General features: G+C 47.3%; 1 protein-coding gene across 2 annotated transcripts; it reads left to right on the plus strand.

The window, feature by feature from the left end:
- Positions 1–220: 220 nt before the first annotated feature.
- PLPP2 (phospholipid phosphatase 2) lies at positions 221–21,342 on the plus strand. Of its 2 annotated transcripts, none has more exons than XM_054980123.1 (6): positions 221–353; positions 15,734–15,885; positions 17,269–17,546; positions 18,448–18,505; positions 18,651–18,827; positions 20,910–21,342. In XM_054980123.1, exons 1-6 carry the CDS (start codon positions 302–304, stop codon positions 21,045–21,047), a joined length of 855 nt encoding a protein of 284 aa, XP_054836098.1. In that variant the 5' UTR covers positions 221–301; the 3' UTR covers positions 21,048–21,342. The 2 variants fall into 2 exon arrangements, with proteins under 2 accessions (XP_054836098.1, XP_054836099.1); XM_054980124.1 differs by lacking the exon at positions 221–353 and adding an exon at positions 14,073–14,094 and having other exon boundaries at positions 20,910–21,341.
- The last annotated feature ends 2,828 nt before the right edge of the window (positions 21,343–24,170 follow it).

Raw genomic sequence — 24,170 nt, forward strand, 5'->3', positions numbered from 1 at the left:
CCCAGCCCTCCGCTGCGCTTCGCCCTCCTCGGCCTGTCCCCCCAAACAGCAGCCTTCCTTCCGCACGCGTCCTTTGCTCCTACCCGCGCCCCGCACTCTGCACCAGCTCAGAGGCCGCGGAGGGCGGGGCCGGCCCCAGCGGCCCCTCGGCTTCCCTCCCCTCCGGCCCTGCCGCTCCCCACCCTTCCCCGGCCGACTCCGCCCCCCGCCTCCTTCCTTCCCCGGTCGAGCTCCAGGTTCGCGCTGCGCCGCCGCCTCCCGCTGCCGCCGCCTCTTGGCGAGGCGATGAGCGGCTGCCCTGATGGAGCGCGCCCGGCTCTTCGTGGCGCTCGACGTGCTGTGCCTGGTGATCGGTGAGCCTCCGGGGCGGGCGCGGGGCTGCGAGGGAAGGGAAGCCGCCGGTCCCCGGCTGGGGGTCTCCGCAACTTCCCGGTGGGCGGAGAAAGAGGGGCCACTTGGCACTCCCGGAGCGGCTGCGCCCTTGGCTGGCTGGCTGGCTGGCTGGCCCGCTCCTGCTTGGCTGCGGCCGGTGCGCGGCTTGACGTTGGGGGTCCTGCCTGCATGACGCGCCTAATGGGAAGCCCTGTGGAGATGCGGGGATGGCTTGGCCTTGTGGTTACTTTCTGGGGCGGGCGTCAGCCCAGTCTGGCTTCCAGCTGCGGAGCGGGACGCCGGAGCGAGAGTTGGCTCTGGTCTCTGGGCAGGGGGGCCATCTTTCTCCCTCACCCCTTTGGAAGGACTTCATTGCGCTTGATGTTTGAAGCCACAAACTGCAATCCTAAGAAGAGTTACTCCAGTCTAAGCCCATTACAACCAACAGGCTTAAACTGGAGTAACTCTTCCTAGGATTGCACTGACAGAAACATGGAGTTGGAAGGGAGCTCAAGGGTCAGCTACTCCAGCGCCCTGCACCATGCAGGAAATTCACAGCTCTCCCCGCCATGCCCCCAGTGACTGACCCCTGCTCCATGCCCAGAGGAAGGCAAAATACCTCTAGGATCCCTGGCCAATCTGGCCTGGAGGAAAATTCCTGCCTGACCCCAAACTGGCATTTAGCATTATCCTGAGCATATAAGAAAGAGCCACCAGAGCCAAGCACCCCCTTCCGGCCCTCCCTTTCTTTTTGTACCTCTAGTTCAACCAACCAGTGATCCCAGTCAGTGCAACCAAATAGTGACCTTAGTCTCCCCCTCTCGGATCCTCACTCACTTGGAAGCAGCTTTCCAGCAAGGGATTGCCCACCCTCTTACCCTGCCCCTTGGGAGGAGAGGTTGTGGCAGATCTCTGGACCCAACCCAGATGACACAAGCTTGAAAATAAGCCTCTCAAGTTTCAGTGAGCCAGGTTTCCAGGCAGCATGCTTAATAATATTTTGTAGAGTATGTAAATATTAATATTTCCATTGCTTTTTCAGTATTCAAAGCATGTCACAGACACTTAATAGGTTGGCCCTTACAACAGCCCTGTAGGGTAGGCCAGTTATTAACTCCCTAAACTGAGGATAAGGGATTGAGACTGAGGGAAGAGTAGCTTGTCAAAAGGAGTTGGTGGCTGCAGTGGGATTCAAACCAAGAGCTCCCTGCCATGCACTTGAACCGCTGATGCTATGCCAGTTCAGCACTGCGGCTTTGAACTGGTATAGAGCTTGAGGCCGTAAGCCATGTGGAACCAGTAAATTGTTACATCTGTGGGATTTTTTTAAAAGAGATGTGTATTTATAGGCAGGCCCCTAAGTTAGTAGACCAGTCCTGCAGCACCACGTAGAGCAGTCCAGTCTTCCACAAGAGATTACCTCTGTGGGCCTAATTTTTTTGTCCCAAGGGTTCCTCTCACCGCCATAGGCTGAGCCCCCTACCTCTATCAATGCTGTATGGGTCTCCCCGTGGCTTGTTGTGCCATTACATAGGGTCATGCAGCCAATTTGAGACAGCAGATCCATTTGCTTTTCATTATTACATGTTTTCCAAGGGGTTGGGGCACTGAGGATTTTAATAATAATAACAACAACAGCAGCATTTGATTTATTATTTTTATTTATTTTATTTATTTATTCAATTTATATACCGCCCATCCCCAGGGGCAATTTATATACCACCCTTCAGGACAACTTAATGCCCACTCAGAGCAGTTTACAAAGTATGTCATTATTATCTCCACAACAAACAACCTGTGAGGTGGGTAGGGCTGAGAGAGCTCTGAAAGAGCTGTGATTGGCCCAAGGTCACCCAGCTGGCTTCAAATGAAGGAGTGGGGAATCGAACCTGGTTCTCCAGATTGGAGTCCTACTGCTCTTAACCACTACACCAAACTGGCTCTCCGTTTTGATTTCTAGTACAGGAATGTTTTGAGTGGCTCCTGTGTTTTACCTGTTTATTGTGATTTCCATCAGCATACAAATCTGTGGACGAGTATATGAGACCACCCAGCTTGTGACCATTGTGGTTTTTGAACATAACTAATTTTGCATGCAGCCTTTACTGCTAATTATGTTTAAAATATGCAAAAGGGATTTATCAGGCCAGTGTTGTGATTTGCCCTCACAGCAGCTGTATGGGATACATCAAGATTACTCATGCAATACAGATGGCGAGAAGTCTGGGAGAAAGTGGTGAAACCAGGGCTTTTTTTCTGGGAAAAGAGGTGGTGGAACTCTCTATTATCACATGTGCGTGCATGCGCGCTCCCGGAAATGCATGATGACGTCACTCCCAGAAGTGACGCCGCTTCCCGAAACCCAGCACAATGCATTACGATGAGATAAATGTTAGTAAGCTTGGAAAATTACACTATTATGAGAAAGGGGTTTTTTCCTTTCTGTATTCTCTACAAAAAGTGAAATCTTCCATTCCCTTTCCTAAACATTTCATTTCTTTGGAATCATATTTTAAAATATGCAAGAAGGGGGTGGGGGGCTCTAAAAATCCAAAAGCCATCTCACAAATCTAAATTCTAACAGGTTCCCTCTGCCAATGTAGGGGGGAAAGTTCCAAAATTCTTTCTCAAAATTCCACAGAGTCTGAAATTCCTAATCTAATGAATATTGAATTTTCAAATTTTCAGGGAGGGTTCTGCTTTACTGGAGCAATTCAAAAGAAGATGCTCAACTTCAGCTGCGTTAGATTTATACTTAGTTTAAAATGGCTTTTTTGTTGCCTGCCAACTCTACCTTAGCAATAGCTAAGCTGTTGTGACACTGTGAAATGCTCATAAATATTACAGTGTCCCAGACAAACAATATTCATAAAAACTTCCTTAACACCCATATGTTCAGTGCAGTTTCAGTGATGTTAATCAGCTGAGGGTGGGGAGAACCATTTGAGTTACAGGTATTATATTGATGAAAGCCTTCTGTGACTTGGACATGGCTATACATTCCTAGCATAAAACTGGAATAACTATAACTAATACAAATAATCATAACTGATATATTTAACACAGAACCAATCTGCATTCAAAAGCTGTGGGAACCATAACAATGTCAACTTCAGTTAACAAAAGAATGAAAGAAACACACACATACATGCACAGTCCCACCCACCCCCATGAAAAGAAAGCAGAATGAACTCAAAGCAGCACACACCCCCACACACAGCCCCCCAAAAGAAAGCAGAATGAACTCAAAGCAGCAACCATACACACGCAGCCCCACCTACCCACCCCGAATGAAAATAAAACAATGAACTCAAAGCAGCACACACATATACAGAAACCCTTGAATGAAATGAAAGCAGAATGAACTCTCAGCAGAACACATACACGCACAGCCCCACCCACCCACTCCCCCAATGAAAATAAAACAGAATGAACTCAAAGCAGCACACACACACAGCCCCACCCCCTGAAAAGATAGCAGAATGAACTCAAAGCAGCTTAGCCTCCTCTGCAGAGCCCATGCTGGGCCCCAGTTCTCTCTCTCTCACACACTCACAGAGGAATGAAAAGAAAGCAGAATGAACTCAAAGCAACTTAGCCTCCTCTGCAGAGGCCGCAGGGCTGAAGGAGGAAGGAATCGTGGGCAGATTCCAGAGCTGCTGGAACACCGTTCCGGGGTGTTCTCCCTCAAGAAAAGCCCTGGGTAAAACCATGTAGCCACTTGGTTTCAGCTGTGGGATCTGAGCACAAGGATCCTGAATAAATCTCCCAAATAGGGTGTATAGCAGCCATTCTAGATATGGTTTTTAATCAATAGTTTGGACTTCTCTGTGTAAAATTCTTGCTTTTGCTTGAAGTTTCCTCATCTCTCAGTCTACAGTTTTGCCATTCACCTTTCATGAAGATCTAGATCAAAGTGTTTGTGTGTGCATGCTTCCCCTTGTCCTTCCAAACATGAATAGTAGCTGGAAGCACATGAGCAGAAAATATCTATGACTGCATCCCCGCTTGTTCACACCCTTCACATATGATGTTCATATATGATGCTACTTCCATAACTACTGAGAGACCTAACCTGTATGAATTTGTCCAGTTTGCCTTTTGCTGCCTCTTGAGGCAGTAAGTTCCGTATGTTAAGGATGAGTTGTTTCTGGGGTGAGCCCAATGGAAAAATAGGTTCTGGGAAGACGAAGGCCCAGAAGCTGGCTGTGAGGCTGACAGAGAAGCCATGTGTCCAATAAGGTCAAATAGGGCTTTTTTTCTGGCAAAAATGGTGGTGGAACTCAGTGGGTTGCCAGCACAGGGGGCAACTCTTGGTGGGAGGTAGTGCCTCTGGTACCACATGCATGTGCGCAAATTGCGCGCATGCTCCCAGGACCACACAATGACATCACTTTGGGTCAGCTGGAACAAGGGGAGTTTTTTAAAGTTGAAATCACCCTCAGTGAAAATAGTCACACGGCTGGTAGCCCCGCCCCCTGATCTCCAGACAGAGGAGATCGGGGTGGGGCCACCAGCCGTGTGACCATTTTCAAGAGGTGCCGGAACTCCGTTCCACTGCGTTCCAGCTGAAAAAAAAGCCCTGAGGTCAAAAGCCTTAGTTGACTTTTTAGTTCTTTTTAACAGGCAGATTTTTAAGAATATGGGAAGAACTGTTGAGTGATAAATGTCTGGCAACTGCAAGTCAGTTACTTGCTGGAAAAGATTCCTTCTCTATAATTCCAGCTCAACAATTGCCAGGGAAGCATTAAAAAACGAAACTTTGCACTGAACAAAGAACTTACATTTATTCTGACCTCATATCCCCAAGCTTTCTGGCACATTCAATTGTTGGTGTCTTGCAGTACCGTACAGCTTGATGCTGGAGCTGTATGGGGAGAGCTGGTTGCACAACATCCTTTTTAGCTACCAGATTAGGTAGATTTTTGATAAAGGTTAGACAAATTCCCCGGTGAGGATTGATCAATGGAAGTTAGCCACAATTGCTCAATAGGGCTTCCCTGTGCAGAGGCAGTATACCTTCCTCCTGTCTCAAACAGGTTGCCTTCATGGTGTGATGGCTTCCCAGAACAATCTGGCCGGCCACTTTTGGAAGCAGGAAGCCAGATTTGACAGGCTTTTGTCCTGCTTCTTCGGCAAAATAGGCTTTTATGTAAAATAAGTACAGTCCAGGGGGGATATAAATACGCACGGGATGTGTGGGTTGGTGGAATTTTACTACCTAAAATAAAACCTCACCAATCAATTAAAGATGTGTCAACTGTTTTTGTTCTGCACCGACCTATGTGCTTTATTTGGAACCTGATAATTCAGTTTTTTCTGGGTTGGTATGCCTGGTAGAATAAGAGAAGAATTCACAGAGTGAGCCTTCATGCATGGAATTCTCTCTCAGTCATACAGATTTTTTATAACTTATTTTTGCACAACTTATTTTGTGACTTGCACAGAGCTCTGCAGAACACTGAAGCTTTACCAAAAAACCCTCTCACCTTCCCATGAGGAGTGGAAGCCATTTTGTGAATCAGAACGGAGATACTTTTACCCCCTACCCCCCACATGTGCAGACCAGCAGAACAGCTACCACCACCTGCCCATCTGTTTTGTATCTGCCTTGTCAGGCTGTTGTGAACATGACTTTGGAGGGGAATGTCTGCCCTTCTGATCTTGCAGGAAGGACCTCGGCATCTGCCTGCTATTTGTGTACACAGCAGCCATTTTGATGGTTGGCTGTGATTGTTAATGTAGTTGTGTGTATTCCCCCCCTCCCCCCGCCTTTCCCTCCTGGTGTCAGGAATGGGGGACCACTGAAGCAGCGAAAGGTTTAATCCTGACACTCCTGACTTGCCCTTTCTATTAAGATTCAAATGGGAGGGCCCGATTAGGTGACTTAAACTGTGTGCCTAAAGAAGTCCCAGTTGTTGGCCATGGCTCGGGAGCAGTTGTGTTTTGTAGCAGAGGGAAAGAGGGTTGGATCCAGCACCCGTTGGAAATTATCTCGCTGCTCTCTCTCCGTGACGGCAGCTGGGAGAACTTTGGCTCGGGCAGGTCTGCAATGAAGCATTTCTACCTGGATTGAGCAACGGCTGTTTCCAGCGCCTTCGCTCGATCTATCAGATGACTGAAAGAAGCGGGGGCGGGGGGGGGGACCGACATGGCCTTATTTTAAGAATTTCTACTCCAACTGTGTGAGAAATGGCAGAACATCCCATGCCGTTAAAATTAGGACAGCCAACTGGGTGACCTAATAGCCCAATCTGGCCCCCAGAAAAACGTTATTTGGCTTCCTGGTTCCCTTGCCTGATTTTAATTATGTTGTTTATAAAGATCCTTTCTAGAATGCCTTTTTAATTCTCCCCTTTCTCTCCCACTCAAGACCCCTCCTCAAATGACATACCTTCCATGAAGCTTCGTGTACAGTCCTTTGCCTCCGACAGAAATAAAGGCTCGCTTCAGACATCATGTGAAATCACGCGACTGTCTGAACGTGACCCACTTCCCCAACTATGGCTTGTTGGGGCAGGCCTTGGCAATTTTTTTTTTTGGATCTAGGAGCAAACTCCCAAATTCAGATGCAGTCTGTATCCAAGCTTCTGGGTTTCACATTTGAATGATCCCATTTCTAATCACTGCTTCTACAAAACCTAACCCAAGCAAATGAATCTGTCCACCACTGTTGAATGGTGTAAAATAAGTTTCCAGATAAACAACGATAAGAGCGATGTATTGTCGAAGGCTTTCACGGCCGGAGAACGATGGTTGTTGTGGGTTTTCCGGGCTGTATTGCCGTGGTCTTGGCATTGTAGTTCCTGACGTTTCGCCAGCAGCTGTGGCTGGCATCTTCAGAGGTGTAGCAGAGGTGTAGCAGTGTCAGACTGCACAGGGAAGCCATTGAAATTCACAAGCATAAGCAAAACTTCAACAGGAAAGAAGAAACCTTAAGAATGAACAGAGCATGGTTTCCAGTTCTGAAAAACACCAGGCTAACAAAACATTCTATCCCCGACAATAGCCCTGCAGAGAAGATTAGCACATCAAGTACCAATCCATATGCAAAAGAACCTCCTCAGGATACAGTGAAGCCTCCCGCCATTAGCATTCCACACCCTGGGAAACTCTTACAGGATGACTCAGCTCAACCCCACCCCTCCTGAGTAGATACAAATGACCTACATCTTTTCCACACTGTGACACTGAGAGATCTCTGTCTTTTGGTGCTACACCTCTGAAGATGCCACAACAACCAATGATAAGAGCCTCTCCTGCTTTTATTTTTATGTTCTGCAGCAGAACACATTCCGCTATTAAAGAAGTGAGCTTTGTACTTCCATTGAGGATTGCCAAGAGATGCTACCGTGGTTGAAAATAATGGGTGCCACAGTGAAAGTTCTAGGCACGGTGGCAACCTGGTGGCTGGGATTTCCCATGCTGTAAGTTGGGGTCCATCAACTGAGGATTGGAAGCCATGAAGTTGGTTAATTAGCTGCAGTTAATGGCTTCTCGTGAACAGGGACATCCAGGCATAATGCTGCCTTTTCCCCTAGCCCTGTTCTGCTATGGAGTGAAAATGATGACAATTAAACTTTAAGAAGAGGCTAGATGGTCATCTGACAGCTATGATGATTCTCTGACTTAATATGAATACACAGAGATCGAGAGAGGGAGTGCATGAAGGGATGATGAGATGGTGCTTGGCTCTCGTGGCCCTTTCTTATATACCCTGGATCGGGGCTTTTTTTCTGGGGAAAGAGGTGGTGGAACTCAGTGGGTTGCCCTTGGCGAAAATGGTTGCATGGCTGGTGGCCCCGCCCCCTGATCTCCAGACAGAGGGGAGTTGAGATTGCCCTCCGTGCCGCTGAACGGTGCGAAGGGCAATCTAAACTCCCCTCTGTCTGGAGATCAGGGGGCGGGGGCCCCTGCCATGTGACCATTTTCAAGAGGTTCCGGAACTCCGTCCCACCGCGTTCCAGCTGGAAAAAAGCCCTGCCCTGGATAATGCTAATTGCCACTTTGAGGTCTGGAAGGAATTTTCCTCCAGGCCAAATTGGCCAGGGATCCTGGAGTTTTTTTGCCTTCTTCTGGACATAGAGCAGGGGTCACTGAGGGAGGGGGGGGATAGCTTTGAATTTCCTGAGTTGTGCAGGGGGCTGGACTAGATGATCTTTGGGACTCCTTCCAGCTCTATGTTTCTATGTTCTAAAATAAAGCAGAGGTTTGCATTATGTCTGAACTGGGCAAACCTGAAGTGATTTGGCTTATTAGCTCCTTGGACCAGGGATCCGATCTCACTACTTAGCATTTATCTAGCACTTTGAATACTGGGCACACACTCTTTTCAGGGTGATTAGAGAGCTTTATAATAGGCCAGTTTTGTTATGCCCATCATGCAAGGTGTGGGCAGTGAGGATAAGTGGCCCTTCCTGAAGATCTCTAGGTGAGATTTGAACCAGGGCCGTTTCCACACTACTCACCTTCAATCGGAATGCCGCGGAATGTTGCAAAAAAAAAGGCGGAAGATAGCGTTTTCTCGCATGAGTTTTGTGCGACATCACGCAAAACTCGCACGAGAAAACACTATCTTCTGGGTTTTATTCGCAACGCTCCGCAGCGTTCCGATTGAAGGTGAGTAGCGTGGAAACGGCCCAGGATTTCTCAGCTCCTCAACAGCTCTGTCTCCGTTCAGTTGGTCTTGGAGCTGTCTCCTTTTGTAGGATCGGTCTCCTGCTGCTAAACGTTAATTGTGCCAGTGAACCTAAATCTTTGCCCCAAAGGCAAAGAATTGCAGTGATCATGCCTTCAGAAGGGATTTTTTTAATGTAATGGTTGGTGTGTTGAGCTAGAATCTGGGAGACCCAGGTTCGAATCCCCTTTCCACTGTGGAGGCATCTGTGAGCGGCTTGCCTCTTATCCCCTTTGTACCAGTGTCTGGACAATGTGTGGCCTCCAAGAAAACAGACTTTGGCATATTTATTTTCTGCATACTAACTAATTTCTCAGTGTGCATACTAGCCTTTTTTTTTTCAATTCTCCCTCAATTCCAGCTATGTAAGGGAGGACAGCATTCCCGTTTTACAGCTTACTGAGTTTGATCAAAACAGCTGTTGATCCAATTCTCCATCTTGTTTGTTCCTTAGCCACAGGGCTTATTTATAGACAAAGGTGCACCTTTTGGGCAGTATTTCTGGAGCAAGTGGAACCTCTCTGTGCAGGGGCTGTCCATCTGTGAGTGTCAGAGGCCAGAAAAATGGGGGAAGCCATGCCTTCCTGCCTGGCTTGGCAGGGTCCTCAACTGGTTGGCCTCTGTTGGAAAGGGGATGCCTATATCCTTCCAGAAAAAGGCAGGATAGAAATAACGTCAGCAACTAGATTTCGGACCTAGGTGTGATCCTGCAAAGGTGGCCCTCATGATCTTTCTCCAGAACTTAAGACTGAATGCATCTTCTTGGTGGCCCCCCCTTACTGATGCTTTCTGCTCCTTTTAATCTCTGCAACCGCTTTGGATTGTACTTTGAAACCTGAATTTTTTAACCCCCTTGTAGTGTGTGTCCCCCATCCCGGGTTCTGTCATAATAGACCTTTTTATATTTAAAGAACACTTTTAAAAAGTTATCTCAAACAATTGAAATGACCCCTTTGGCCCTGTGTTCCCTCTGCATCCCATAGGGAGCTGAGGAAGAAGAACAGGCCTTCTCCAAAATAGCAGTCAACAACACCATAATTTTAAAAGTGCTTAAAAAGGAACTCAAGAGGTTTAATTTTCAACCTCGGCCTCCTCCATTGCTGGGGTGGCTTCCTCTTCTCATCTCCCCCTCCCTCCATACCTAAATCTGGTGTGACCACAGGTGGATGATGACAGCAGAGTTCCGGGTTTTGGTTTGGCCTGCTTTTGGGTGGGGAAGAGAGCTGGACAAAAATGACAGCCTAAAACTGTCTGCAAATTAGGGTCTTTCTCTTTTGGTCATATATGCAAAAAAAAGTTTGCGTTTAGAGATTCACCTGAAAGGTTTTTTTAAAAAAGTTGTATAGTTTCTGTGTGGGAGAGAAGGACTATAAATACCTTGGTCAAACAAAAAGTGAGTACTCCTTCACACAACATATAATTAACTTGTGGAACTCATTGCCAGAAGATGTGACAAAGGTTATTTGCAGCATAGCAGTTCACAATGCCCAGCAGAATGAAGTAGACTTGTGTTCCTTCAGGCTGCAGGGGAAATAAAAAATAAACGTTACGCTAGACTTTCCTCCTTGATGTGTTCATTTGCCACTTGCAAGAAGTGGGTGGAGAGATCTGTAACTTCTTTCCCGCATGTGCTAGTTCACCCCTTGCAGGATGTCTTTCATGGAGCAAAACATTAAAAAATATGCTTGTAATGTGAAGCACGAATCTCTGTTTGGCTATATGCAGCTCTAGCCTTAGAAGTCTTTTTTAAAAAATGAAAAAGTGTGGGAAATTTGGGCTGCCTATTAGCCGTGGTAGCTAAATGAAACCTCTCTACCTTTGAATGCAAAGTGCTAGGATTAAACAACAAGAAAAATGGCGTACGGTTGCCTTTTTGTTGGGAACTGAACTTGACGACTACGTAGATATTTGGTCTGATTCTGTAAAAGCGGTTCCAATGTTGCTTTTCTTCTGGAAAGTGAAAAGGGAGCTGCCAATTCAGGTGTGTCTAAAGGTCTCCCCGCCCCCCCCCCCCGCCCCCGTGCTTTGAACTGGTTTGGTGAGTTTCCAGAGGAGCAGTAACCTGAGGGTTAGGCAGGCTTTATTAGGAGTGGGAGGGAGGTTCCAAAGGCTTGTTGATAGGAGAGCACTTGGCATGCAGGCCTCTGTTGCCAAGCGTTGCACCGGAAGTTCAGAGCGCGTGGAGTGTGAGAACTTGTGCAATCATCTGGCAAGTGGAGTGTGGATCTTTGTCGAGGAAGTTTCTAGTAGTCCTTGTGTTCTGTAGAGGAGCTTGATAATTCCAGAAGAACCAGTAGGCATGTGGGTCTGGGAGATTTCTACTTTTTTCCTAGCCTTGGGAAGGGGCAGACATTTAGTGCTGAATCAATGATGCCAATAAACAAAAATGCCAAGTTGACCAGCCAGATATTATCAAATAATTGCCAGGGATTGAGCATATTGATTTAGCAGAACAGTGACACGGGTGTCAAGAGAGAGATGATCAACATGGACACTCAGTTTTAGCTGGAGAAGAACCTTGCTGGGTCAGGTCAATTCTGCATCCTGTTTGCCACAGGTGAGCCTGATCTTGTCAAATCTTGGAAGCTAAGCAGGGTCAGCCTCAGTTAGTAACTGGATAGGAGACCTCCAGCGAAGACAAGGGTTGCAGAGGCAGGCAATGGCAAACCACTTCTGTTCGTCTCTTGCCATGAAAACCCCACCAGGGGCCGCCATAAGTCAGCTATGACTTGAGGGCACTCTACCACCTGTTTGCCACAGTGGCCTGCCAGATGACTCCAGAAGCCGTGCCACTGCATATGGAACCTCCATGTAGAGAGGCAGTCTCCTTCTAATTGTTGAGTGCTGGAGACAAAGACCATCACCAGTTCACGTAGGCAGAGGGTGGCCTTTGTTTCCAGCATTTGATACTCTGAGGTGGTCTGCCTCTGTATATCGACTGCCATTGATTGCAGTAGCTGTTCGTGTTGAAGAATACGGCGCAGACCTCGACATGACAGGCATTTGTGGCCCACATGAATGGACCAAAGAATTAAAAAGGTTGCTTTTTGCCATGCAGTTAGGAGATACATTGCAACAACGAAGGTTGTTCTCTCTCCCTCTTTTATGCATGTACATAATGCATAATGAAAGGCGTGTCCACTTGTAAATGAGTCTCAGAGATGGACAGGCAGGTTCCTGCAAAGCTAGGCGGCTCTCCCTTCTGCATTGGCTCTGACATCATGATGGCTTTAAGGAGAGAGATGGCTGCATTCTTGGTTTTATGGCCTATTTGACTGCCATAAAATAATCGTCAAATAATAGGTGGGTCATCAGGGCCGACCCAGCCATAAAGCAAACTACGCAACCAAGTCTGGGTGCCAAAGCTCCAGAGGCGCCTGCCTCAGCTGTGTAAATAAATCTCTCGGGGAGAGAGCCGATGCCTGGCGCTTCCTGGATTGATCTAGTTTCTTAACATGCTTGTAGCTGGATAGAGGATTCTCGTCTATGTTGCTGGTTGCCCAAAGGAGTCAGAGAAAGATTTAATCCCAATTGACAAATATGGAACACAGTGGTACGATGGTTAGAAGGCCAGTGCTAACAATTCTTGGCCTGGACAATGCTCCGTCATTGCATTTTCTAACGTGGCAGTGCCCAGCCTAGAATAAGACACATGTGTTTGTATTGGGGGGACTTGAACTTCCCTACAGCTGGAAAATCTTTGGGCAGGCTCTACTGCTATTAGGAAAGAGCACCCCTAACTCTCTTTAAGTCCATCTTCCCTGAACATGAGAAACTACAACACAGCCATGTGTCTGGATCTTTGGATGATTCTTTCTACATTTGATGTGCTTCTGCTAAAGTGTCAAAGAACTGTATTCGCTTTCTTTGCTTCTGCACCACTCTGGCAGCTCAGAACGGCTAGACCTTTTCCTCCTCTGCTCCTCTGGCAGCTACTTCTGCTTCCACATCGATAAGGGCACAGAGGGCTGGCAGGACTTGATAATGGCATTCTCATCGATAGTGGCGACCCTGGGTCCAAGGTCTGTCGTGCGGCGAGCCTAGTTTTGTATGGTTGGAAGTCTCTCATCGCCCAAAAAGGCTTTATCTTAGGGAAGGTAACGATTACCTGCTTCCCACGGCACATGAAAGCCTTCCTGCTTTTCTGTGTGAGTCGCTACTTGAAAGGAAGGCAGCCACCAACAGTAACTCACGCAGAGAAAAAACGGGCAGCCTCCTATGATTCTGCCACTTCTTTGAACTGGGAGTAACTGAATGAAATAATTCACCTCTCCTAGGGGTGTGTGAAAGGAGGTGTGGCCAGAGCAGAGACTCATGCAGAGATACAGCAGACACCTTCTTCATGAGTGGGTACCTTGAGCCCAGAAGAACCTTCAGTTATTTGATTTATTCCTCATAGCAGGACACTGAGAGTTAATGGTGACAGAGGATAGTCCCAGATGAAGGTTTCAGGATGTTCGACTCCATTTGTGCATTAGCCAAGCTTGCTCGGTGGCTGGGTTATTGTACTCTGTTCTGGAGTTGCTCGGTGCTCCAGGAACTACCCTCCCTCCATACACAGCGTCCTCCTTCCCGGAGATCCAAAGCAATGATACAGCTCTTTGCCCCAACATCGCAGGTATGGAAGGCCTGGCACAGGCCACAGCTCCAGCAAGGTGTAGTGACTCCTTTCCTTCGGGGCCGAAAACAGCCGGCTCGGTTGGTCCTTTGCAGAAGGCAGCATTTTCTTTCTTTGGTACAAGGACGGCTTCTCCTTTCCTGTTGTAGCTGTTTAACCCCCAGCAAATTGGCAGTGGAAGCATGCAGGTGCTTTTGTGGACTAGGTAGTAAGCTCTGTGGGGCAGGGACTCTTTTTTCTGGCTGTGCCAGTCTGTAAAGTACCATGCTTGTTGATGAAGCTGTATGTATGGTTTGTTTTGGTGTCAAACATTCTGTCCCCTTCTCCCAATTTCAGGTGACCAAGGCTTGGTTCAGATGTCACACAGGAACGTGGTTCAGTTTAGTTGTGATTGGTGTGATTATTTGAACGCGAGTCACTAGGGCAGGTAGGAGTCTGTCAAACCAGGAGAAAAGTTGGTTGAATAACCTCAGTTATTTCATCTGATGCATAGGCACCGAAATCTGGGCCTGTTCTCCAGCTCCAACCACGCTGCAGCGCAGGCTAGGATATCTGGGGCGAGGGGAGCAAAAGTGACAAAATCAGCATTTCTTGAGGTGCATCTGGATTCATATTATTGACTGTGAGCTGAATCCTGGTTTCATAAATGGACACAAATGTTAAAACAAGCCAAAATTTTCTGTGCTGTCTGAACTGAGTCCAAGAAACTCATCTACAGATGAGACTCTGAAGATAACAGCATCTGCCAAGCTTGCTAATGAATCTTCACCCCGGGAGGAACCCTCAAGGCACCCGTCGCAATGCCCCACAGCCAGGGCTTTTTTTCTGGGAAAAGAGGTGGTGGAACTCAGTGGGTTGCCCTCGGAGAAAATCATCACACGGCTGGTGGCCCCGCCCCCTGATCTCCAGACAGAGGGGAGTTGAGATTGCTCTCCGCGCCGCTGAGCAGCTACATATAGGAGGCTGCCTGAGGCATCTCTGGATGATTGTTCCAGAGGTGGTGAAACTCAGCAGGTTGCCCTCGGAGAAAATGGTCACATGGCCGGTGGCCCCGCCCCCTGATCTCCAGACAGAGGGGAGTTGAGATTGCTCTCCGCGCCGCTGAGCAGCGCGGAGGGCAATCTCAACTCCCCTCTGTCTGGAGATCAGGGGGCGGGGCCACCAGCCATGTGACCATTTTCAAGAGGTGCCGGAACTCCGTTCCACCACATTCCAGCTGAAAAAAAGCCCTGCCCACCGCACTTGAACACTTGTGCGGAAGACAGAGTCTTACCCCTATTCCCCAATCCAAAGTGCTTGGTTTCCACTGATAGGAATCTCATGGGGGTAAGGGAGCACAAGCACTGTAACACACACACACATACACACCCCACAACGTGCTACAAAGAAAGCCCTTCACAAACACCTGGCTTTCTACTGATAACCATTATTGATTTGAAGCTCGCGGCAAAACAGCTACTGAGGCGGCTTCCAGTTCCCTCTAGTTCGGATGCAATCAATTGATCAGTAACACTAAAAGACCAGTGAAAAGAGAACGCTAAAATGGGTGAAAAACCCACCCTTAAAATACTACATTAGAAATCCAACAGTGGCAAAAAATAATCAATAGTTAAATCTACACTGGATTTTAACATGTAGAGGAGGGGATGAGAGAATGAAAAGTCTGGGGGGGAACTCATGTTTTTCACTCTGTGCTGAAAGCTTTATGGGGGAGCAGATGAGTAGTGGGCGTTCCACAAGGGGCCCCCAAAAGGCACTGGGGCGTGGCCACCCTTCTGGCCTCAGAAGTGCTTAGGTGGCAGATATGACTTTTGACTTCCCAAATATATTATTTGTTCTGATGGTTTTTTACTACATATTTCATCAAGAAGCTGGTAGAGAGCGTAAAAGAAAATACCAGTTTTCATTTTTTTTAAGACAATGGTTTTGTTTGCACTGTTAGCCTTTTTGCTGTTTTTACAGGGAAGTTCGTAAAAGTGGTTTGGGCAAGGTTTGAGCAGCGAAGGGCATAAGATGCTGGGGTGGGATGTGGGGGGCACTTTCCTAATTCTTTTTGTGTCTTGCAGCTTCTCTGCCCTTCGCCATTCTGACCCTCGTGAACTCCCCCTACAAGCGTGGATTTTACTGCGATGACAACTCCATCCAGTACCCGTACAAGGCAGACACCATTACTCATGGACTGATGGCCAGTGTGACTATCATCTGCACCACATCCATTGTAAGGAAGTTACTGTTAGCTGTGAGAGCTTAATGGAATTTCATGACCCAAGGCTCTGTACCGCTGAGTCTCAGGAGCTCAGTACACACCAGGGCAGATTGATCAAAATGGGTAGCCCTGTTAGTCTGTCTGTAGCAACAGAAAAGAGCAAGAGTCCAGTAGCACCTCTAACAAAATTCGTGGCAGGGTATGAGCTTTCATGAGTCACAGCTCACTTCTTCAGATATCTGTGACTCATAAAAGCTCGTACCCTTCCACAAATTTTGTTAGTCTTAGAGATGCTACTGGATTCTTGCTCTTTTTAACTACACCAGGGCAGGACTGCTTTATCACGTCTTGCTCCCCAAACCTTTGTTTATTGATTGTATGTCTCCAGTGATGAGCTGGTGGTGTGCCAGAAAGCATTCCGCACGGAAGTGGCACTTTAAAAAAAGATGCTGTGTGGAGTCCTTTAGGTGGTGGTACTCGTGGGAGGGGCTGAAGAGAAGGCCACGGTTCATGGATAGAGCATCTGCCAAGCATGGTCCCGGGTTCAATTCTCAGCATCTCCAGTTTAAAAGGCTGCAAAAGACCTGCCCAAGACTTCTGCCAGTCTGAGAAAACAGGGCTGACTTTGATGCTCCCAAAGTCTGATTCAGTAAAAAGCAGCTGTGTGTGTTCGTGTGGCCGTGCCTACCAGCTCAGCTACCAACAATAAGAGACGGGTTTGAGTCTGAGGCCACGGGTTGGATGCAGAATGTGGCACCAAGCTAGAGACGGAACGCGCTAGCTCCTCTGCCTGCTGGAAAAAGCAGCCCAATAGAGTGGGTAGGACCAGCCACAAATGGGGTACAGAAAAAAGGAAAACGGAACAAAGATTTAAAGAGAAAAGATTACAAAAATGCGTTACAAGGGCTATCAGAGTACAAAAATCATCTAACGTTTAAAATAAGTTTTTTGGGATAAACAATACATAGAAAACTCAAACATACCCTCTCTCATCTTGGAAAACCTCATTATTGAAATAGCCAGTGATTAATAATATATATATTTTACCAATGTCAGTTCTTACCCTTATCACTACCTTTGTTTATATATTTAAAATATTTATCCTAACAAAATTTCAATACTAGCTATGATAAATTATATTCTACTAGTTATGTTATATTAATCAAATTGAAAAAACATATATATGTGTGTGTTATATGATATGTGTTATATCTTTGCATTATATAACACATTTACCTATCCTCCATCTCAAAAATTTAAAGCTTAAAGCAAAGAACATCTCTAAGGCCTCTAATAGGCTCTGCTATGCGCTACTGACCCCTTCCCCCTATCTTCCAAGTAATGGCGCATCTGGGGTTGACTCTCACTAATCCAAACCTTACATTTTCTTTTTAGGTTTCTCTTGGTGAGGCGTACCTTGTTTACAGGAAGCGCCTATACTCGCGGTCCGAGTTCAACAATTATGTGGCTGCGCTCTACAAGGTTTTGGGGACATTCCTTTTTGGTGCAGCTGTTAGCCAATCGCTGACAGACTTGGCCAAGTACATGATTGGACGACTGCGGCCGAACTTCCTAGCAGTCTGCCAGCCTGATTGGTCGAAAATAAACTGTTCAGAGTATGTCCAGCTGGAAGCTGTGTGCCAGGGAAGCATCAAGCATATCACCGAGTCCAGGTAAGTATGGAAGGAATTCTGCCATACTGGAGTGCAAGGGTCATCTCTCAGGGAGTGGCTGATCTGCTCTGATGTCATGGTAGGGCGGGAGCCTGTGGCTGCCATTGGGTTAGCTGCAATGATGTCACAGAGCTATGAAACAGCTAAATGCTGAGGAGGTCTTCAGAAGTTAAGTTCCTTTAACCATGAGCTACTTCCTTTAGGTGCCCTGACCTGGATAGGCCAGGTGAGCCTGATCTCGTTAGATCTCAGAAGCTAAGCTGGGTTGGCCTTGGTTAGTAATTGGATGGGAGACCTCCAACGAAGACCAAGGCAATGGCAAACCACCTCTGTTAGTCTCTTGCCATGAAAACCCCACCAGAGGTTGCCATAAGTCAACTCTGACTTGAGGGCACTCTCCACAACCACCACCTTTAGGTATTGCTGAAACCTCTTGGGGGTTCCAGAGACACCTGGTTGTTGTCAATGAGTGCTTTGTCATGGTCAGACATTGAGCACAGATGGACATGTCTGACTGTTTGCTGTTTGTGAATCATGGACATTTCATGTTGCCATATATGAACCTCTGATCACTCTAGCTTGCCTCCTTCCACAGCTGTTCTCTGAGCTCTTAGCAGGGTCTCATTGGAGATGCCATGAATGGAACCCATGTCCTTCTGTATACACAAGAGATACTCTACTACCATGGCTCCTCCCAGTCCTGCAATGCTGTCCCTTTATCATGTTTACATGGCACTTTTTTCTTGAGAGTTGCTGCTTAAGTATGTTTCTCAGATGGTCTCCTGGTCTCATAGTTTGCAGAGTGGCAGCATCTTTGTTCCAGCAGTAGAGCTGCTCTAGACTTGGGGAAGGAGCACCAAAGAAGAGATGCAAGCTTTTTCTCCCTCTCTGTCTCTTCCAGGTTATCGTTCTATTCTGGACATTCTTCATTCGGAATGTACTGTATGATGTTTCTGGCGGTAAGTGTTTCACTGGCAACAAATTGTCAGACACGCCACTGGTTGCCCTGAGGAGCAGTCACCCCAAGGATACGAGAGTCCTGACCTCCTGCCTGCAACTGACTTCTGTCTTTCTGTCACTCTCCTTTCCTTGCTCTGATTCCAGCTCTACGTACAGGCCCGCCTGGTGGGACGATGGGCCCGGTTGGTGCGCCCAACGATCCAGTTCCTCCTCATCTCCTTTGCCATCTACGTGGGCTACACCCGAGTGTCAGACTACAAACATCACTGGAGTGATGTACTGGTGGGCCTCCTCCAGGGGGCGCTCATCGCTGTTCTTGTGGTACGTGTGGGGGCTAAGCAAGAAGACAAGTGTGGGACTGAAGGACGAGACAAGGTTGATAGAGTGGGTCGGTGACCCACTGATGTCTTACATGCTGTGGCTCTTGGGAAGGCTCACTTTGAATCATTTGTTGACCAGGTGTTCGCAGGGGGGCATTAGGAAAATGCCGTTTCTCTCTCCCCCATTCTGTCCCCTTTCCGTTAGCACTGTGCCTCTCTTCTCCATGCCTCTGAGATTCCCAGAATTCTCATCTGCCCAGAATGCTTACCTCAGTCTATACATTCTAGAACAATAGCACAGAGACTTCTGTCTCATTTTTCCTCATGGATGACTTTCCCTTCTAAAAGTTGGGATGTTTGTGAATATTCCATGGCTTTGCAGCAACCCAGAGCTTTGCTGTTCTACGAGGAAGGGGTAGCCTGAATATAGTAGGAAATGGCACAAGAGTAAATAAATAAGGTTTGTATGTAACCGCATGTCACAGACAAAGAAGGGGAATGTCACTACTCCCATTCTCACGATGAGCAAACCAAAATCTTCTGTTGGTCTCTGATTACTATTACTTTGGACATAGGAGAGGGGCAGTTGATTGATGTATTCTGGTTTCAGATTGTTAATGAGAGGCAGTGTTAGGTACTGGTTAGAGTGCTGAACTAGGAACTGAGAAACATGGGATCAGATTCCCACTCTGCCATGGAAAGTTGCAATGCTGGGAGACGCTGGAGCAGCCATCTGCCTTCAGCCTAACCTGCCTCACAGGGTTGTTGTGATGACAAAAACAAGGGAGGAAGAATTCTGCTACGAGCTTCTTGGAGGAAGCACAAGATTAAAATGTACTTAGTAGATTTTAAGCTGCTTCAGGTTGTGTAAATCAGGAGAAGAGTGGTTTAAAAGTATTTATAAAGCATACTGGATGGAACCCAAGCAGTATACTTCTTTGCTTAATTTTTCTACCGTTTACTTTCCCGTATAGTGAGGTTGAAGCAGCTTTACCGCAAAGCAAAAACAAGACACTGCAGCAGCACAAAAATACCTCCAGTTTGCACAAGAGAGATTCAAATCTAAACGGAATACTAGATAGAATAATAATTAGAGGTGGGCATGAACTGAAATACAAACCAAAGTAACTGGGCCATTTTTTTGGTTCGCAAACTGGCAGTTTGTTGGAGGGCATTTTTGATGAACCGCAATGAACTGCTGTGATTTTTAGGCCCGTTTGTTTGATTCGTTTTTAGGTTCATCACTGCAGACAACTTGGCGTCGATCAATCAGTTTCCTAGGCAATGGGGGGGGGCTTTCTCTAGACCTGCTGCTGCACTGGAAGTGACATATTCACAAACCAAATGAACTGGTTTGCGAACTGGGCAGTTTCATGCTGGTTCAGTGCAACGAACCGCAACAAACTGCCATTTTCCCAGTTCGTGCCTGTCTCTAATAATAGTATCAAAGGTGGAGCAGGCCAAACATGTCATCTAGGGCTGGAGCAGATGAACCAAACTCCCAGAACAAATGAAAATGTCTTGGACAGGTATCCAAAGGGTAGGAGGTCAGGCACCAGGTGAGCCTTGTGAGACGGTCGTGCCACTAATTAACAATACCTTTGGAAGATGGGGGCCTCAATCCATAATCCATAATATGGCTTAAGAAGTATGAAAATAGAAATAAGAGGGCTCTTATTTTTAACATAGAATAAGTGAGACTTTGAAAATGATATATATTTGTTGCAGAGAAAATCGCAACTCAACTTCAAGGTTTTTCCCCCCTTTTTTGGTCTTTCTATTTTGTATCTTCTTTATATTATTATTAGTTGCTTTTCCTGTTTGTTTTCTCATGTTTATCTGTAGTGTCAGTTTGGTTTTTTAGATTGCTGTGTTTTTTCTTACCTTTTATGTTTACGGTCTTTGTTTAAATAAATAAATTTACAACAAACAAACAGAAAAGGAAGATGGGGGCCTCACCGAGTAGGCCCTGCAGTGGCAACTCTAGTTGGCAGGAGGTTGGCACGTGAGAAGAAGGGAGGGCCTCTGAGCCAAGCCACAGTGTCTCCAGCCACCCTTCACGTTTTGTCCCTCCTCTCTCCAGGTCCAATATGTATCCGACTTCTTCAAGCAGCGCTCACCGCCTCCGTGTGATGAGAAAGAGACCGGGCGCAAACCCAGCATTCCCCTCACGCCTAGCGACCCAGAACACAACCATTACGGCTATCGGGCATCTACCTGAACGGCTGGCCACTCCGGAAGGGGTGGGGCTTCTACTGGGCGCCCAGAAACTGTGTTGGGTACTTCTGTGGATGGGATTTGTGTCTGAACTTTCCTGCAAAAGAGGGATTCCTTTTCTTCCGTTCACAGTTCGCTCTGAGGCTGAAGTGCCCTTTTTTACTGCATGGTGCCATTTTCTGCACCCCAGAATTCTTACGTGCTCCACACCCAAAGACCTTAAGTTTTCACAGAATGCAGAGTGTGTGTGTGTGTGTGTGTGTGTGTTTTGTAGAATGCTCAGCATTTGTACGCGTGCATTTTGCAGCCTTGCAAAAAATCTCTTCCTAGGAGTTAGGCTGGAGTTCTGTGAGGTCACTTTCACATGGGTGTGTGTGTTTGTTGCCAGTGCCTTTTTAAAAAAATCTGGTTCCCACCTTTCAGTAGCAGTTTGTGATCTGCAGTTGCTAACCCTCATGTGCATGCTGTGGGGAACCTCATCTGCTGACATCTACAGATCCTGCAACCATTTTAAAGGTACAGGTGCAGGCAAGGAGGTATTTTCTCGGTCATCTTTCATGGTGAAACAGAATCCTGTCCAATTCACGTGGTGGTGGAGTGAGCACTTGCTTTCCCATCATGCGCTTTAGCATGGAATAGACGTGGGGATTACACAGGCCTTATTCATGAGATTATTTTCCCTGAACGGAAGCAGGGCTGGAACATGTGAATTTGGCTTTGCCGTGGAGCTCTTGGTTTACTGCACCACTAATGTCTGATCCAGTCTTACAGAAGAGAGAACGATAGATTAAATAAAAGGAGACATTAGGGGTGGTATTGTGTGGCCTTTTGACCTTTAAAAAAATCCTGCAACCCCCTTTCAAACAGCATTTCCAGCTGAGGCTTCTGAGCAGCAGGTTCTTGAGATGAAATTTAGACTTCAATAAAATGAAGGGGAAAGCTTTAAAAGCTGCTGGGCGAATGACTGATTCCTTTCTTCTTAATGGGCCTTGACTTTTGGGGGGGATGTGATCTGCCAGAGAAGTTCCTTACCTGGTGAATAGCTGGGATGTGGTAGTTTTGGAGGCACTGGAGCACTGTTTCCCCATCTTGACCTGATTCATTAAGGGCTGAGGAGGGGAATCAGCTTGGATGTTGTGTAAAGGGAATAAGGCTGGCTTGGAATGGGCCCTCAGGAGAGCACAACCTCAGACCCTCTTCATGGGCACGGGCAGTTCTTGGCATGTGAACGGGGCTTCCCCTGACATGAAAACCACACGGGCCGGCCCTTTGTGTGTCGCTCCAGAAGGAGTTAACTAGTGTTTTTAGCATCCTAGTCAGTATGTCATCTATACTAAACTGGAGAAAAACTCACCCCTCGATCTCCATGGCTGATGAATGTATTTATTATAGGAAGTGTGTCAGACTAGAATGGGAGAGGCCCAGCCATGAACGGGGGCCGATTAAGGAGTTAAAATAACCCACGAGTAAGCCAAATGTCCCTCTCGCTCTGGTGACCTCTCAAGGTTGGCTGGCTCCTGGCTACCCATGGCCTTTGAGGGCTGTGGCACATGAGGTATGTCCCCAGTAGGTTAGAAGGTAGGTCTGCCTCTAGCCAGGAACCTCACTGGATTCCAGAGCCCCTCTCTGTCATTCTGGCCTACCTCACAAGGCTGTTATGAGAAATGAGAGATCCATGCCACCCCAAGCTCCTGGGGTGAGGGGGAAGGGCGTCACTTAATTTTATCTGACAGTGCTGGTGTGCTGTGGAATTTGGTTTATCTGCTGGGCCCGCAGTGTCAGATGGTTCCGTGCCCCGTGGAAGCCCCCGCCCCCGCCCCCCCCCAGTCTTGGCCCAGGAGGGCTCTTGCTATTCAAAGGGAGGCGTTTCTGCATCTCAGGTGTCGGGTCTGGTTGTCCTTGCTGAGGCCAGAGGGGGCCGGATGGGGTCCCCTTGCAGGGTGGAGGCCCCTTAGCCACACAGATTCGCCCGCTGCTTTGCTGCCTGCCAACCCCCAAAGAACAGAGCTCCACTGCAGTGCTTAGGTTTTATAAAAACCTTCAGTTAATAGAAATGTTTTGGTAATGACGTATTCCTAAACAAGACAAGAAAATGGTCTTGGTGGTAGTTTCTTGGAGGCAGCTGAGATTGTGAAACCCAGAGAGAGACGGGGAGGCTCTTCCCATCAGGCATCTTTTCATCGTGCCTGGAGCAAGATTTCACCGAGAAACTGCTTTCCCAAAGCACCTTTTGAAATCCTCTTTTGATGAGTATTATTTTTTTAACTTCTGAAAGCTGTTTAGGATCATAGATGTATCCTAAAAAGCCAGTGTGTCTGAGCGAGTGTAGAGGCTAGAGTGTAGGACTAGGATCTGGGAGACCCAGGTTCGAATTCTGCCTCTGCTGTGGAAGCTTGCTGGATGACCTTGGGCCAGTCATACACAATCAGCCTAGCCTACTTCGCAGGGCTGTATTGAATATGTAATGGAAGCTAAGAGAACAATGTAAACTACTTTGGGGGGAAAGGCAGTAGACAAATGTAAAAAAAAAAAATAAGCATGGTTAAAAACGAGTAAACTGATTCCCAAGTGGGACACTGGTAGCATTTCCTGCTGGAGGAAGCCAGTGCTTGAAAGCAGAGATCTGGAACCACCATCATTACCAGTGGGAGGTCAGTTCTAACTCTCCCTTTCAGGTTGGACTGCCGACCTCCAGGAGGGGCCTGGAGATCTGGAATTATGGAGTGTGGAGATCAGTTCCCCTGGAAACCATGTGTGCTTTGGAGGACGAACACTGGCATTGTGCCCGGAGGTCTCTCCCCAGCTTGTCCTGAACCTTCAGGAATTTTCCCAACCTGGAGTTGGCAACTGTGCTCTGAAGGCCCTCAGGAGTTTGCAAAGGGTTCTGGGAGTTCTCCACTGCCTTCTGCAGAGCTAGAGTTCCCAAATCCCCTTGGCTGGGTTGCAATCGTTTAAACAAGTTTGGAAGAGCGTACAAATGTGAGAAGTGATGCTAGGCAGGGGTTGGCAACCGGCAGTCCCTAGGCCCCATCCAGCCTGATCTCCTACCCAATTATAAAATTAGGGCAGTGTGAAAAGGGTTGTCAAAGAGCCATTGTTTTTAGGCATGTCTCCTGAGATGTTTAAA

The sequence above is a fragment of the Eublepharis macularius genome, chromosome 5 (genome assembly GCF_028583425.1).
Source record: "Eublepharis macularius isolate TG4126 chromosome 5, MPM_Emac_v1.0, whole genome shotgun sequence".
Taxonomy (NCBI): Eukaryota; Metazoa; Chordata; class Lepidosauria; order Squamata; family Eublepharidae; genus Eublepharis; species Eublepharis macularius.

What these genes read in the sequence shown, in the direction of transcription:
- PLPP2 (XM_054980123.1), top strand. Translation starts at nt 302, where the DNA reads ATGGAGCGCGCCCGGCTCTTCGTGGCGCTCGACGTGCTGTGCCTGGTG. An exon ending in CGTGCTGTGCCTGGTGATCG is followed by an intron (nt 354 to 15,733) that starts GTGAGCCTCCGG and finishes TGTGTCTTGCAG; the next exon opens with CTTCTCTGCCCTTCGCCATT. An exon ending in CGCTCATCGCTGTTCTTGTG is followed by an intron (nt 18,828 to 20,909) that starts GTACGTGTGGGG and finishes TCCTCTCTCCAG; the next exon opens with GTCCAATATGTATCCGACTT.